The sequence below is a fragment of the Aquarana catesbeiana genome, linkage group LG10, assembly GCF_042186555.1.
Source record: "Aquarana catesbeiana isolate 2022-GZ linkage group LG10, ASM4218655v1, whole genome shotgun sequence".
NCBI lineage: Eukaryota > Metazoa > Chordata > Amphibia > Anura > Ranidae > Aquarana > Aquarana catesbeiana.
In genome coordinates this window covers 209,550,462-209,562,975 of record NC_133333.1, presented here as the reverse complement: position 1 = coordinate 209,562,975, position 12,514 = coordinate 209,550,462, and the positions used below count along the sequence as shown (strand labels likewise).

Below are 12,514 nucleotides of genomic sequence, written 5' to 3'. Positions count from 1 at the left end.
CGTGTCCAATGCCTTCATACATTTGCTAGTAGGTGTCCCTCATTCCCATCTCAAAATGTTGGGAGGTATGCCAGGATGGCTGTAACCCCTGTGTACAAAGCCAGCTCTATAAAGAGATGGGTTGACCGGTTTGATGTGGAGGAACTCAAGTGACCTGCACAGAGCCCTGGACCTCAGTCCTACTGAACACCTTTGGGATGAATTAGAACATCAATCGTGAGCCAGGTCTTCTCATCCAACATCAATACCTGACCTCACAAATGGGCACAAATCCCACAGACATACTCCATAATTTTGTGGAAAGTCTTCCCAGAACAGTGGAAGCTACAAAGGAGGCCAACTCCATATTATTGGCCATGGTTTTTGAATGGGATCCCCAACAAGCTCATGTAGGTGTGATGGTCAGTTGTCCACTAACTATATACAGTAACGATGTTATGGTCCTGACTCCAGCTGTGTGCAGCTCCTGACGTATATATAGGGTTGCCACCTTTTCTTCAAGCCAAACCCAAACACTTTTTTTTTGTAGTATACACTATAGGATTATAAAAGACCTGGGACACCTTTGGGTGCCCCAAGGAAAGTAGTAATGCAGCGCACATAGCGCGTGGTGGCAAACAGTGGGTGTGGCCAAATTGCTATTGCTGACATCAACGCCCAGCCTCCCAGTGTTGCCGAACCTGCCACCCAACAGCCGCCCGCAGCTCCTGGACAGCAACAGATTTGTGTGTGGCTATCTCAGTTACTTGGGCATCCACAGCCTGGTCTGAATAATGTGTCCGGGTTTCAGGCGCACTGAAACCCAGACACATAATTTAAAACCTGGACTGTCCGGGTGAATCCAGGACAGGTGGCAACCCTAGACGTATACTATAGGAATTCCCAGACTAGAATGTCCCTTCGAGTACCCCGGGAGCCCCCACCCTAGAGGAGCAGAATGATGAATGCAATGGAGCAGCAACGAATCCCAATAACGACGACAGACACAAAAAAGCAGATTTCTAGGACGATGTAAATCAAGTTTCGGTCCCGGACAAGGGATTGCCTAAATCAGAATCTATTATGTAATATGGACCTCACAACAAATGTATCTCTGCAGATGCTTCTTGCTGCTATAACCGTTGTTTGCATTTACAGATCTGCCTGGAGCTGTGAAGCAGAAGTAGGGAAAGGGATAGAAAGGTATTTTATGAGGTTGATGTCCTGGGATCGTAAAGGGCGGTGTGATCATTAAACAGTAAGGAACACTCATGATATATTTATGTCATATTTTCACTGTGTGTCTCCAGTGACCAGACCTGAGTGATTTGCACAGGGCGATGCTGTACAATATACTCCTGGAGTTAATGTTTATTAGAAAAGACCTTGACGGAGTTCCACCTCACCTGTCATGTGGAGTTAGTGAGTAAATACCAATACTGTGCAGGCTATGCGGGGGAACAGAAGGGTATACTCATACAGTATATATACAGTATATTATTAAAGAAGCTGAACTCCAGGCAAACAGCTGACTACACTGATGTTATACATACTGTATACGGGAGGTATTTCTGACCATCCAGTCCTGAGGTTTATACAGCTCTGCCTCAAAATATAACCCTATCTGGCAGTGCACTTGCACTTACAGGTCTCCTCCCTACCCTGTGATTGGACAGTGAAAACAGCAGCACACCAATTATGTCATCTCTCTGTCACTCTGCACTCTCATCCTACCAGCCTACTCCTTGCAATGCAATACACCTTATTGGCTCCTTGTGCTGGTTCTCCTTGTCCTCTCTTAGCTCTGCTGCACAGTACACTGCAAGAGGTGGATACTAAGGTTGGCCATACAGTAAGCAGTTTTCTTTCCTTCAACCACAGGTTTCCCACATTAACGCAGTCAGTGTTGATAAGGAAATCCCTCCTGCTGTGCTATTGTATTGTGACAGGTTTCACCGCCATCAGAAAACCAGGCACTGCTCATCACCTGTCCAATACAGTCCCAACAGTGAAGCATGGTGGTGGCAGCATCATGCTGTGGGGGTGTTTTTCAGCTGCAGGGACAGGACGACTGGTTGCAATCGAGGGAAAGATGAATGCGGCCAAGTACAGGGATATCCTGGATGAAAACCTTCTCCAGAGTGCTCAGGATCTCAGACTGGGCCGAAGGTTTACCTTCCAACAAGACAATGACCCTAAGCACACAGCTAAAATAACGAAGGAATGGCTTCACAACAACTCAGTGACTGTTCTTGAATGGCCCAGCCAGAGCCCTGACTTAAACCCAATTGAGCATCTCTGGAGAGACCTAAAAATGGCTGTCCACCAACGTTTACCATCCAACCTGACAGAACTGGAGGAGAGGATCTTCAAGGAGGAATAGCAGAGGATCCCCAAATCCAGGTGTGAAAAACTTGTTGCATCTTTCCCAAAAAGACTCATGGCTGTATTATATCAAAAGGTCTACTTCTACTAAATACTGAGCAAAGGGTCTGAATACTTATGACCATGTGATATTTCAGTTTTTCTTTTTTAATAAATCTGCAAAAATGTCAACAATTCTGTTATTCTGTCAATATGGGGTGCTGTGTGTACATTAATGAGGAAAAAAAATGAACTTAAATGATTTTAGCAAATGGCTGCAATATAACAAAGAGTGAAAAATTTAAGGGGGACAACTGACTTAATCAGAGTTTATTCACTGTGGCTATTCATTAAAATGAAGAAATTTTAAGAGCAACAACCGGAGTGCGGATCATTTTTTCTACATTACTCTACTCAGCCAGCGACTGTGGATGGAGCACCTGGGAGCTCTGCTATCTATGTGGTGTATGGGTAGTAGCACTGACTTTTTCTATTTTTACTATGGTCCACTAATGTCACCTTCAGGAAGTCTGCCCTGAGAAATGCCATGTAGACCGGAAGTGGCAGCAAAGATCCTGCAGGAGATCAGCAGCATTATGATGTTATAAAGAATGTTATAAGAATGTTATAAAGGGGTAAACAAGGATTTTTAGCAAAATAAAAGGTCAATTATTCACAATACACATTGCACAGAACAAACTAAAAGGTCACACTGTTATGTTTTACATCTACTGTAACAATTTCCTGAAAAGCATTGTGTAAATGGCAAATATGTTTCTAAAGTATAAAGTGAACATGGGCAGTGCAAATATTGTAAACAAACCCCAAACTGGTCAGGTCATTTGTGAGTATTGGACGGTGTATGGGTGGCCTTGGTAATGTCATTCACATGTGTAGAGCGAAGGTTAAGCAGTACAGTGTGTACGGTACATGGTCTCGTGTGCGGCCGGGCAGAATAAGCATTCATTGCTCTGCACTTGCCTAATCAACTTGATGGGAGTTTTCCAGCAGAGAGACTTAGTGCTGCGGGCTGAATCTCCGACTCAGGGTCCTGTCTTTTCTCTAACTGTCATCATCCCAAATTACACACAGGAAAGATTTAATAAGAAACATTTTATCTATTGGCTATGGGCTACATCGGGGGAATAATTCACATTTACTGTATATTTCTCTACACTTTTCAGCCAGGATGATTGCGATTTGTTTGGGTTGTGGATATGTGATTTACTGTTGTTCCTGGCCACAAGGGATAGGCTGCATTCTCAATGATGTCACCGGTCTCTAGTCAAGGGATAGGCTGCATTCTCAATGATGTCACCGGTCTCTAGTCAAGGGATAGGCTGCATTCTCAATGATGTCACCAGTCTCTAGTCAAGGGATAGGCTGCATTCTCAGTGATGTCACCGGTCTCTAGTCAAGGGATAGGCTGCATTCTCAATGATGTCACCGGTCTCTAGTCAAGGGATAGGCTGCATTCTCAATGATGTCACCAGTCTCTAGTCAAGGGATAGGCTGCATTCTCAGTGATGTCACCGGTATCTAGTCAAGGGATAGGCTGCATTCTCAGTGATGTCACCGGTATCTAGTCAAGGGATAGGCTGCATTCTCAGTGATGTCACCAGTCTCTAGTCAAGGGGTAGGCTGCATTCTCAGTGATGTCACCAGTATCTAGTCAAGGGATAGGCTGCATTCTCAGTGATGTCACCAGTATCTAGTCAAGGGATAGGCTGCATTCTCAGTGATGTCACCGTTCTTTAGTCAAGGGATAGGCTGCATTCTCAGTGATGTCATCAGTCTCTAATGATGGGTAGTCTGCATTCTCAGTGATGTCACCAATCTCCAGTGATTGGATAGGTTGCATCTTAGTGATGTCATCACTCTCTAGTGAATGGATAGGTTGCATCTTAGTGATGTCATCACTCTCTAGTGAATAGATAGGCTGCATTCTCAGCGATGTCAGCGGTCTCTAGTGAATGGACATGCTGTATTCTCAGTGATGTCACTGGTCTCTAGTGATGGATAGGCTGCATTCTCAGTGATGTCACTTGTCCGGCTCTAGTGAGGGGATAGGATATGAGGAACTTGCAGGATTTCTTGTCATGATGAGAAATGCCATATTTTATTGCATAGCATTGAAAATATGTCAGTTGAAAAAAGTCTGTTTATATCATTAACAATTACCAAACAATACCAAATGTACTGTACTTAGGATGTTTCCATGTAGAATTGCAAAGCCTTCATAGTCTCACTTCACATTCAGCACCTGCCTCTCCCCCTGGGGAAGCACAGGGTGTGAGATAAAGAGATCATCATTTCATATGTGCAATGCAATCCCTGAGCTCTTAGGTTTTGAATTTTTCAAAACAGGAAACATAAACCTGTCTCCGAGCCTCAGAAATCCCCAAGCTGGTGTCATCCTCCTATGGCGGCATATTGTATTTACACAGGAAGGGTTAATAAACTGGACGCTGTATCTACTCAGCTGGTAAAGCAGACTCATTAATGATTGATCCCCAGTTCATCATCATGTGACCTCTTACTCTGCGTTCGATCGATGGTGATCCGTCCGCAGTGAAATGGGGAATCTCTGAGCAGGCTCCACACACAATGGAATCCGTGCCAGGGAGCGAGGGGCTGTTCACCCCACAATTCACATCATGAAAAAGAGCAGAAATGTAAAAAGAATTATATTTAAAGGGGAACAATCTCGGTTTATTATTGATATTTTCAACCTTAAAAAAATAGATTATATATATATATATATATATATATATATATATATATATATATATATATAATTATTATTATTATTATTATTATTATTATTATGATACATGATTTATGTAGTGCCAACAGTTTGCACAGTGCTTTACAAAATAAAGGCAGATAGTACAGTCATAATACAATTCAATGCAGGAGAAATCAGAGGGCCTTGTCTTTAAAAAGACAGTTTTTTAGTTAAAAGCAGGATAAGCTTCTCTAAACAGTTGAGTGTTCAGGGATTACCTAAAGGTAGACAGTTCAGTAGAAGATATTAGGCCAGATTGAGGTAGGGAGTTCCAGAGGATGGGAGAAGCTCTGGAGAAGTCCTGGAGGCAGACATGGGAAGAGGTGACGAGGGAGCTAGAGAGCAGGAGATTTCGTGAGGATATATACTGTATATATAGTTATAGAAACAACATCAATTTGACCTCATTATTCAGTCTATCATGAATGCTGCTGCCAGACTTATCCACCTTACCAACCACTCAGTGTCTGCCAACCCTCTCCTCCAATCCCTACACTGGCTTCCCATTGCCCAACTAATAAAATTTAAAATACTAACCACAACATACAAAGCCATTCACAACTCTGCCCCGAGCTACATCACCAATCTTGTCTCCAAATATCACCCAAACCACCCTCTCCGCTCCTCCCAACACCTCCTACTCTCAAGCTCCCTTGTCTCCTCCTTTCACGCTCATCTCCAGGATTTCTCCAGAGCCTCTCCCATCCTCTGGAACTCTCTACTTCAGCCTGTCCGGCTATCTCCTACTCTAGCTGCCTTCAGGCAATCCCTGAAAACGTATCTCTTCAGGGAAGCCTATCACACCTCCAACGAATCTTTTACCACTTCAATCAGCTCATTGCCCACACTTATGATCTTTTGTACCACCTGCCCCACCCTTTTAGATTGTAAGCTCTTCTGAGCAGGGCCCTCTTAATCCTCTTGTATTTTATTGTATTGTAACTGTATTGTCTCCCTTTTAGTCCTCATGCACACGGACGTTTTTACAGCTGCTTTTTTGAGTTTTTTTTGCAGCTTAAAATGGCCTGTCTATGTTAGTCTATGGCTTCATGCCCACCTAGGCGTTTTTGAGCTGCAAGTGGCATAGGCGTTTTTAAGCTGTAAAAAAAAACCCAGGACCAGTGGGTTCTGAGAGACGTTTTTCAGCTGTAAAAACGCTCTAACGCTGAAAAACGCGCAAAAACGCTCAAAAACGTCATTCACCAACGTTTTTTAGCGTTTTTGATCCATTGAAAAAAAAAAAAAAAAAAAAATTTGAAAAAAAAAAAAAGCTCAAAAACGCTAACGCGGAAAAACGCTCAAAAACGCTCAAAAACGCTAAAAAACACTATTACAAAAACGCTGAAAAAAGCTGAAAAAAGTCACTGCTAAAATACTGGCGTTTTCATAACGTTTTTTTAACAGCCTGTGTGCATGAGGGCTTATATTGTAAAGTCCTGCATAAACTCTTGGCGCTATATAAATCCTGAATAGTAAGAATAATAATTAGAAAAACAGACAAATGTTCTTACAATGTTCTTACAATGAAAAATGTCAAATGAAATTTTACTAGTGTTTGATCTTTTAGTCTTTGGAACATGGAATGAACATGCTTAAAATATTTTATAAAAGAATACTTCCTCTACTTCTGATCCTGCTAATGGTCATGTCTCTTCTGTCTTCGCAGATGTCACTTTGGCGTTCGTGGAGGTCCATGTGGAGCAGAAATTGGTGACGGCGGTGGAGGGACACAGTATTACTCTCCCCGTCTGGTACTCCAGCAGCTCTGAAGAAAAGCCGTATGTAATATGGTTCATACAGCGCGATCAGATGGAGCAGGTGCAGGTATGTTGTATTTGCCTTTAAGATAAATAAAAGGTCCATTCAACCTACAAATACATATAAAATACCTTAGGTGACATGCAGAGCTACATCTGTAAAGCCGGCCACGTACATTTCACCCCCAGAGAGTGTCCATTCTTTACAGCCAATCTGAGCAAAACGAGATACGGAGATGAACAGTAAAGTAGAGTTTCTGCAATTTCACTGCAGCTTTTAGCTTGTTAACTCATTGTAAATCATGAAAAATTGTAATGTTTTTTTTTTTTTTATTATTATTATTTTTTTCTTTTTACAAAATCCTTCTTTTTACCTTTTTTCATCCTTTGTTATATTTATGTGCTGCTGATCTCCTAAAACCTATTTGCAGCCAGCCACTTCCTATCTATAGGCACTCCAGTGATGGCTGTATGGAGTTTTTAAGGGAGGGTTTATTTATTTCAGGTACTTATATAGCGCCGTCAATTTACGCAGCGCTTTACATATTCACATTAGTCCCTACCCTCAAGGAGCTTACAATCTAAAGTCCCTAACTCACATTCATACATACTAGGGACAATTTAGACAGGATCCAATTAACCTACCAGCATGTCTTTGGAGTGTGGGAGGAAACCGGAGTACCTGGAGGAAACCCACGCAGGCACAGGGAGAACATGCAAACTCCAGGCAGGTAGTGTCGTGGTTGGGATTCGAACCAGCGACCCTTTTTACTGCTAGGTGAGAGTGCTACCCACTAGACCACTGTGCCGCCCGGGTTTCTTGATGGTGACAACAGTGGACAATGCCTGTGCAATGTGTGTTAACCATAGCTCCCAACTGTCCCTGATTTTGACGGACTGTCCTTGATTTGGAACAAAGTCTCTCTGTCCCTCTTTCCTCCTCATTTGTCCCTCATTTTGGTCTGCTCTATATAGTTGTACAGTGGAACCTCGGATTACGAGCATAATCCGTTCCAGGAGAATGCTCATAATCCAAAGTACTCGCATATCAAAGTGAGTTTCCCCATAGAAGTCAATGGAAACGAAAATAATTAGTTCCGCATTGACTTCAATGGCATGCAATACCGCATGCGGCCAGAGGTGGGGGCACCAGAGAGCCTCGGAAACGGCTGGAAAGGCCCGAGGACACCTCGGCTGACCTCGGCATACATCGGAAAGACTACGTTCCCAAGGTTTGCCGAAGTCAGCCGAGTTGTCCTCGGGCCTCTCCATGCATTTCCGAACGGCGCCGATCTGGCTCCGGAGCCCCCCCCCCAAGTCAGGCCAAACGCGGTACTGCACACGCTTTGGCCTGAATCAAGCTCGTTTTGCAAGACAACGCTCGCAAACTGAGTTGCGATTTTTAAAAATACAGTGCTCGTATTGCTAAAAGCTCGTTAACCACGTTACTCGCAATCCGAGGTTCCACTGTATATAAAATGCACTTTTTATCTTTCAAAAGGTGTTTCCCAGTGCTAAACCTTTCACCCAGTTTCCAAATTGTTGCATTTGTAAATTCCAAAAGCCAATATAAAGGAATAGTAATGGTAAAAAGGCACTTGTGGGTTTAACCATTTTTTTGTACAATTCTCCTTTTAAGGGGGCGTGGTAGAGGGTGTGTTCTATGCCTAGATACTTTTTCCAATAGGTGTCCCTCATTCCCATCTTGGAAAGTTGGGAGGTATGCGTTAACCACTTAAGAGACGCCCTATAGAAGTTTTACTGCTACAGGGCGGCACCTCTGCACCGGATCATATATATATATATATATATATATATATATATATATATATATATATATATATATATATATAGCTCTTCTGGGTAGGGAGCCGATCGGCGGGTACGGCGGACTTGATATTTGCCGGGCTCCCCCCGTTGATCAAGCAGAGAGGTAGAACGGTGAACGGTAAACAGAGAGCAGATCACCATTCTGTCAGTAGGGAAGACATGGATCCTGTGTTCCTACAAAGTAGCGACAAGGATCCATGCCTTACCCTAGTAAAAGCACCTCCTACACTGTAGAAAATCGCAGGCTAGGCACACAGTTAACTCTTAGATCACTCATGATGTTAACCCCTTCCCAGCCAGTGTCATTAGTACAGTGACAGTGTATATTTTTTAGCACTGATCGCTGTTTTAGTGTCACTGTTCCCCAAAAAGTGTCAGTCCCGCAGATCGCCACCATTACTAGTAAAAAAATAAATAAACAAAATTAAATCAAAATATCCCATAGTTTGTAGACGCAATAACCTTTGTGCAAACCAATCCATATACGCTTATTGGGATTTCCTTTTACCAAAAATATGTAGCAGAATACATATTGGCCTAAATTGATGAAGAAATTCGATTTTTTACATTTTTTTTTATTGAATAAGTTTTATAGCAGAAAGTAAAAATACTGTTTTTTTTTTTTTTTTTTTCAAAATTGACGGTCTTTTGTTTATAGCGCAAGAAATTAAAACCGCAGAGGTGATCAAATACCACCAAAAGAAAGCTCTATTTGTGGGGAAAACAAAAGGACGTCAATTTTATTTAGGTACAGCGTTGCACAATTGTCAGCTAAATTAACCCATTGCCAAAAAAAAATATGGCCTGGTCAGAAAGGGGGGTAAATCTTCTGGAGGTCAAGTGGTTAAAACAGCCACTTGTAGTCTTGATTAAAAAAGGGTGACATCACAGAAGCACCATTGGAAGACAGGGACAGGAAGTTGCCACCTTTTAAGTGCCTGAACAAGGACCTTCACGGCTGTGTGTCCAGCCAGCCACTGTAGGCGGAGAATGAATATTAGGTGGGGTGGGGTATTTATTTAAATGGGGGGGGTGGTTCTAAAACAGGCATATTGTTAACCTAATGCCAAACTTTAACTACATATCTATCACGTGGATTATTTTATTGAAAGCTGCAGATTTAAAAATATTGAAAATGACATGAACATGTTAAAGCTTCTATGAGAGTTTAGTGATGGGTTCACATCCACTATATAGAACACAGGTATGCAATTAGCGGACCTCCAGCTGTTAAAAAACTACAAGTCCCATCATGCTACTGCCTCTGGGTGCCATGCTTGTGGCTGTCAAAGTCTTGCTGTGCCTCATGGGACTTGTAGTTCTACAACAGCTGGAGGTCCGCTAATTTCATATCCCTGATATAGAAGGTCCTCTAGACAGTGCAATGGTCTCAACTGCAGCCCTGGGGCCGGATGTGGCCCTTTGCTTTCCTTTGGGGCACTATTCCATCCACAACTGACACTAATGATGGGGCACTAGGATGGGTTGCTATTCCTCCCACTGCTATCAACAATTGGGCACTATTCCTTCCACTAAAACCAATGATGGGGCTTTGTTTACTTCTACTGATGCTTGGCCATTTTCTACTCCTACTGGCCACAGTCCGGCCCCCCTAAAGTCTGAAGAACAGTAAACTGGCCCATTTGTTTAGAAAGTTTGGAGACCCCTGCTCCAGTGTGTAGTAATTTCTATGGATCGTTGTCATTTTTAGATCTTGAAATACATGGATGGAGAGACTTCTGTGGCTTCAGATTTTAAACACCGCCTGAGCTTCGCCCATGCCATGCCGGCGAAGAACATCTCCATCGCCATCAACAGGACGTTGGCGACGGATGCAGGAAAGTACCAATGTTACGTCAATCTGAAAAACGACGAAAGCATCGGCAGCAGCAACATCGGGGTGGTGGATGTGTCCATCCTGGGTGAGTACGGGGCTGCCGTCTGAGAACACACATGGAATAGGGCAGGGAGGGGTTAATGAGGGACGCATGGAAGGAATTTGGTTATATTCCAGAGGTCGGGACAACGGCGGGTGGAGCCGGGCGGGACACATTGTGGAAAAATCTCATTGTGTGTAAGGTGCGGCCCGGGGGGTGGGCACAATCTGTGATTATCATTAATATCACACACAGGGTCATACACCCAGCAAGGGTTAAAGGGCAACTCTAGACAAATAGGAAAATAAAATCTGTTCATTCTAAATATATCGTCCCTGCTAAGTGAATTTTCCAGTTTAGTATGTGTGTACCCATCTGAGCTCCTGTTTTCTGCTTCCAAGCAATGTCCTCGCACAGCCCAGTGGAGTTATTAGGCTGCAATGGTCGTATAGCCCGTTTGTCTGACCTGCATGACCATGGTTGGGACATTAGAGTGTGAGCTCCTGGACGTGCAGCAGGGATCAGTGAGACTTGTGTAACACATCCTGTAAAGTGCCATGTATCATGTCAGCAGTATATACAGTCAATCCAGGGTGAAAATAAGTCACTTATACTGTATAACATTCTCCAGATAGTAGCTGGTATGAAGGGACTTTATCCTTTGTCACTTTGCTCTGTAGGTAAGGGCTCATGCACACAGGACGTTTTTACAGCTGCTGTTAGGGGCGTCTGATGTTTTTTTTTTTAACTGCCTCTAAACGCCCCTCCATGTTAGCCTATGTGCCCATTCACACATAAACTTCAGAGGCGTTTGGAAGCATAAGCATTTAGGAGCAGGAGAAAAAAAAGACAGACTGTGCTTCCAGGAGCAGAGGCTGTTGAGCTGTAAAAACGAAAAACGCCAAAAATTGCTGCTAAACGCGGTAAACGCTGTAACAGGCATTAAGCTGCATTTGGCTGCATTAGACATTTTTACATTATATGGAATGTTTTTACTGAAGAGACTTTGAAAAACGCTCATAAACGCTATTCAAAAATGCAGCGCGTTTTTAACTCCGCTTTTTCCTTGCCGCAGCGCTGGCGTTTTTTAAGCGCCCTGTGTGCATGAGGCCTAATTATCACTGAGAACATTTATATTTTTATTATCTGCAATACCCATTTTTAGTTATTATTTTGTATAGCATCAGGAAAAATAATAACAGCAAATACAATACTTTATTTGGCATCACTGCTTTGCACTGTTGTCTGGTCTACATATGCCACCTAGTGGTCACTACTCAGTACTACATGTGCTCTAATGAAAACTAGCTACAGCACTATTATAATCTCCCATGCTCAGTACAGGCATACCCCACATTTAAGTACACAATGGGCTTTATTTACTAAAGCTTGAAAGTGCAAAATCAGGTTCACTTCTGCATAGAAACCAATGAGCTTTCAGGTTTTATTACCAAAGCTTAATTGAACAAGCCGAGGTTAGAAACTCATTGGTTTCTATATGCAGAAGTGAGCCTGATTTTGCACTTTCCAGCTTTAGTAAATAAACCCCATTGTGTACTTAAAAGTGGGGTATACCTGCAGTATGAGGGGTATTTATAAAGTGGTCAGTAAATGACTGGGGGGGGGGGGCAGCCATATGTTAAGTAGTTTTGCACAATGACAGTGCATTACTTATCCTTTTTACATGCCAACACAAGGTCTTGCCGACTGAAATCAATAGATACTCTGCCATCTCTAATGACATAAAACACTCTGTATGCTCCTGGTAGCCAGATAGGCCATAGATCACAATTGGAAGTTCATAATTTGTATTCTCTATAGCATTTATGTACCCTATTGCTTCAGGTGATGTATAAATGTTAGTGACAGATCTGCTTTAGGGATTATTTTAACACATTAGGGGACATTGATAAAAGCTG

At 42.7% G+C, this 12,514-nt stretch overlaps 1 protein-coding gene across 1 annotated transcript in view; it reads left to right on the top strand.

Annotated features, from left to right (window-relative positions):
- Positions 1-12,514, top strand: part of ESAM (endothelial cell adhesion molecule) — a 130,244-nt gene that overhangs the window by 104,990 nt on the left and 12,740 nt on the right. Inside the window, exons 2-3 of the mRNA XM_073603225.1 lie at positions 6,798-6,955; positions 10,430-10,640. Of these exons, the coding sequence (XP_073459326.1) occupies positions 6,798-6,955; positions 10,430-10,640 (369 nt within the window). The remainder of the gene's footprint in view (positions 1-6,797; positions 6,956-10,429; positions 10,641-12,514) is intronic.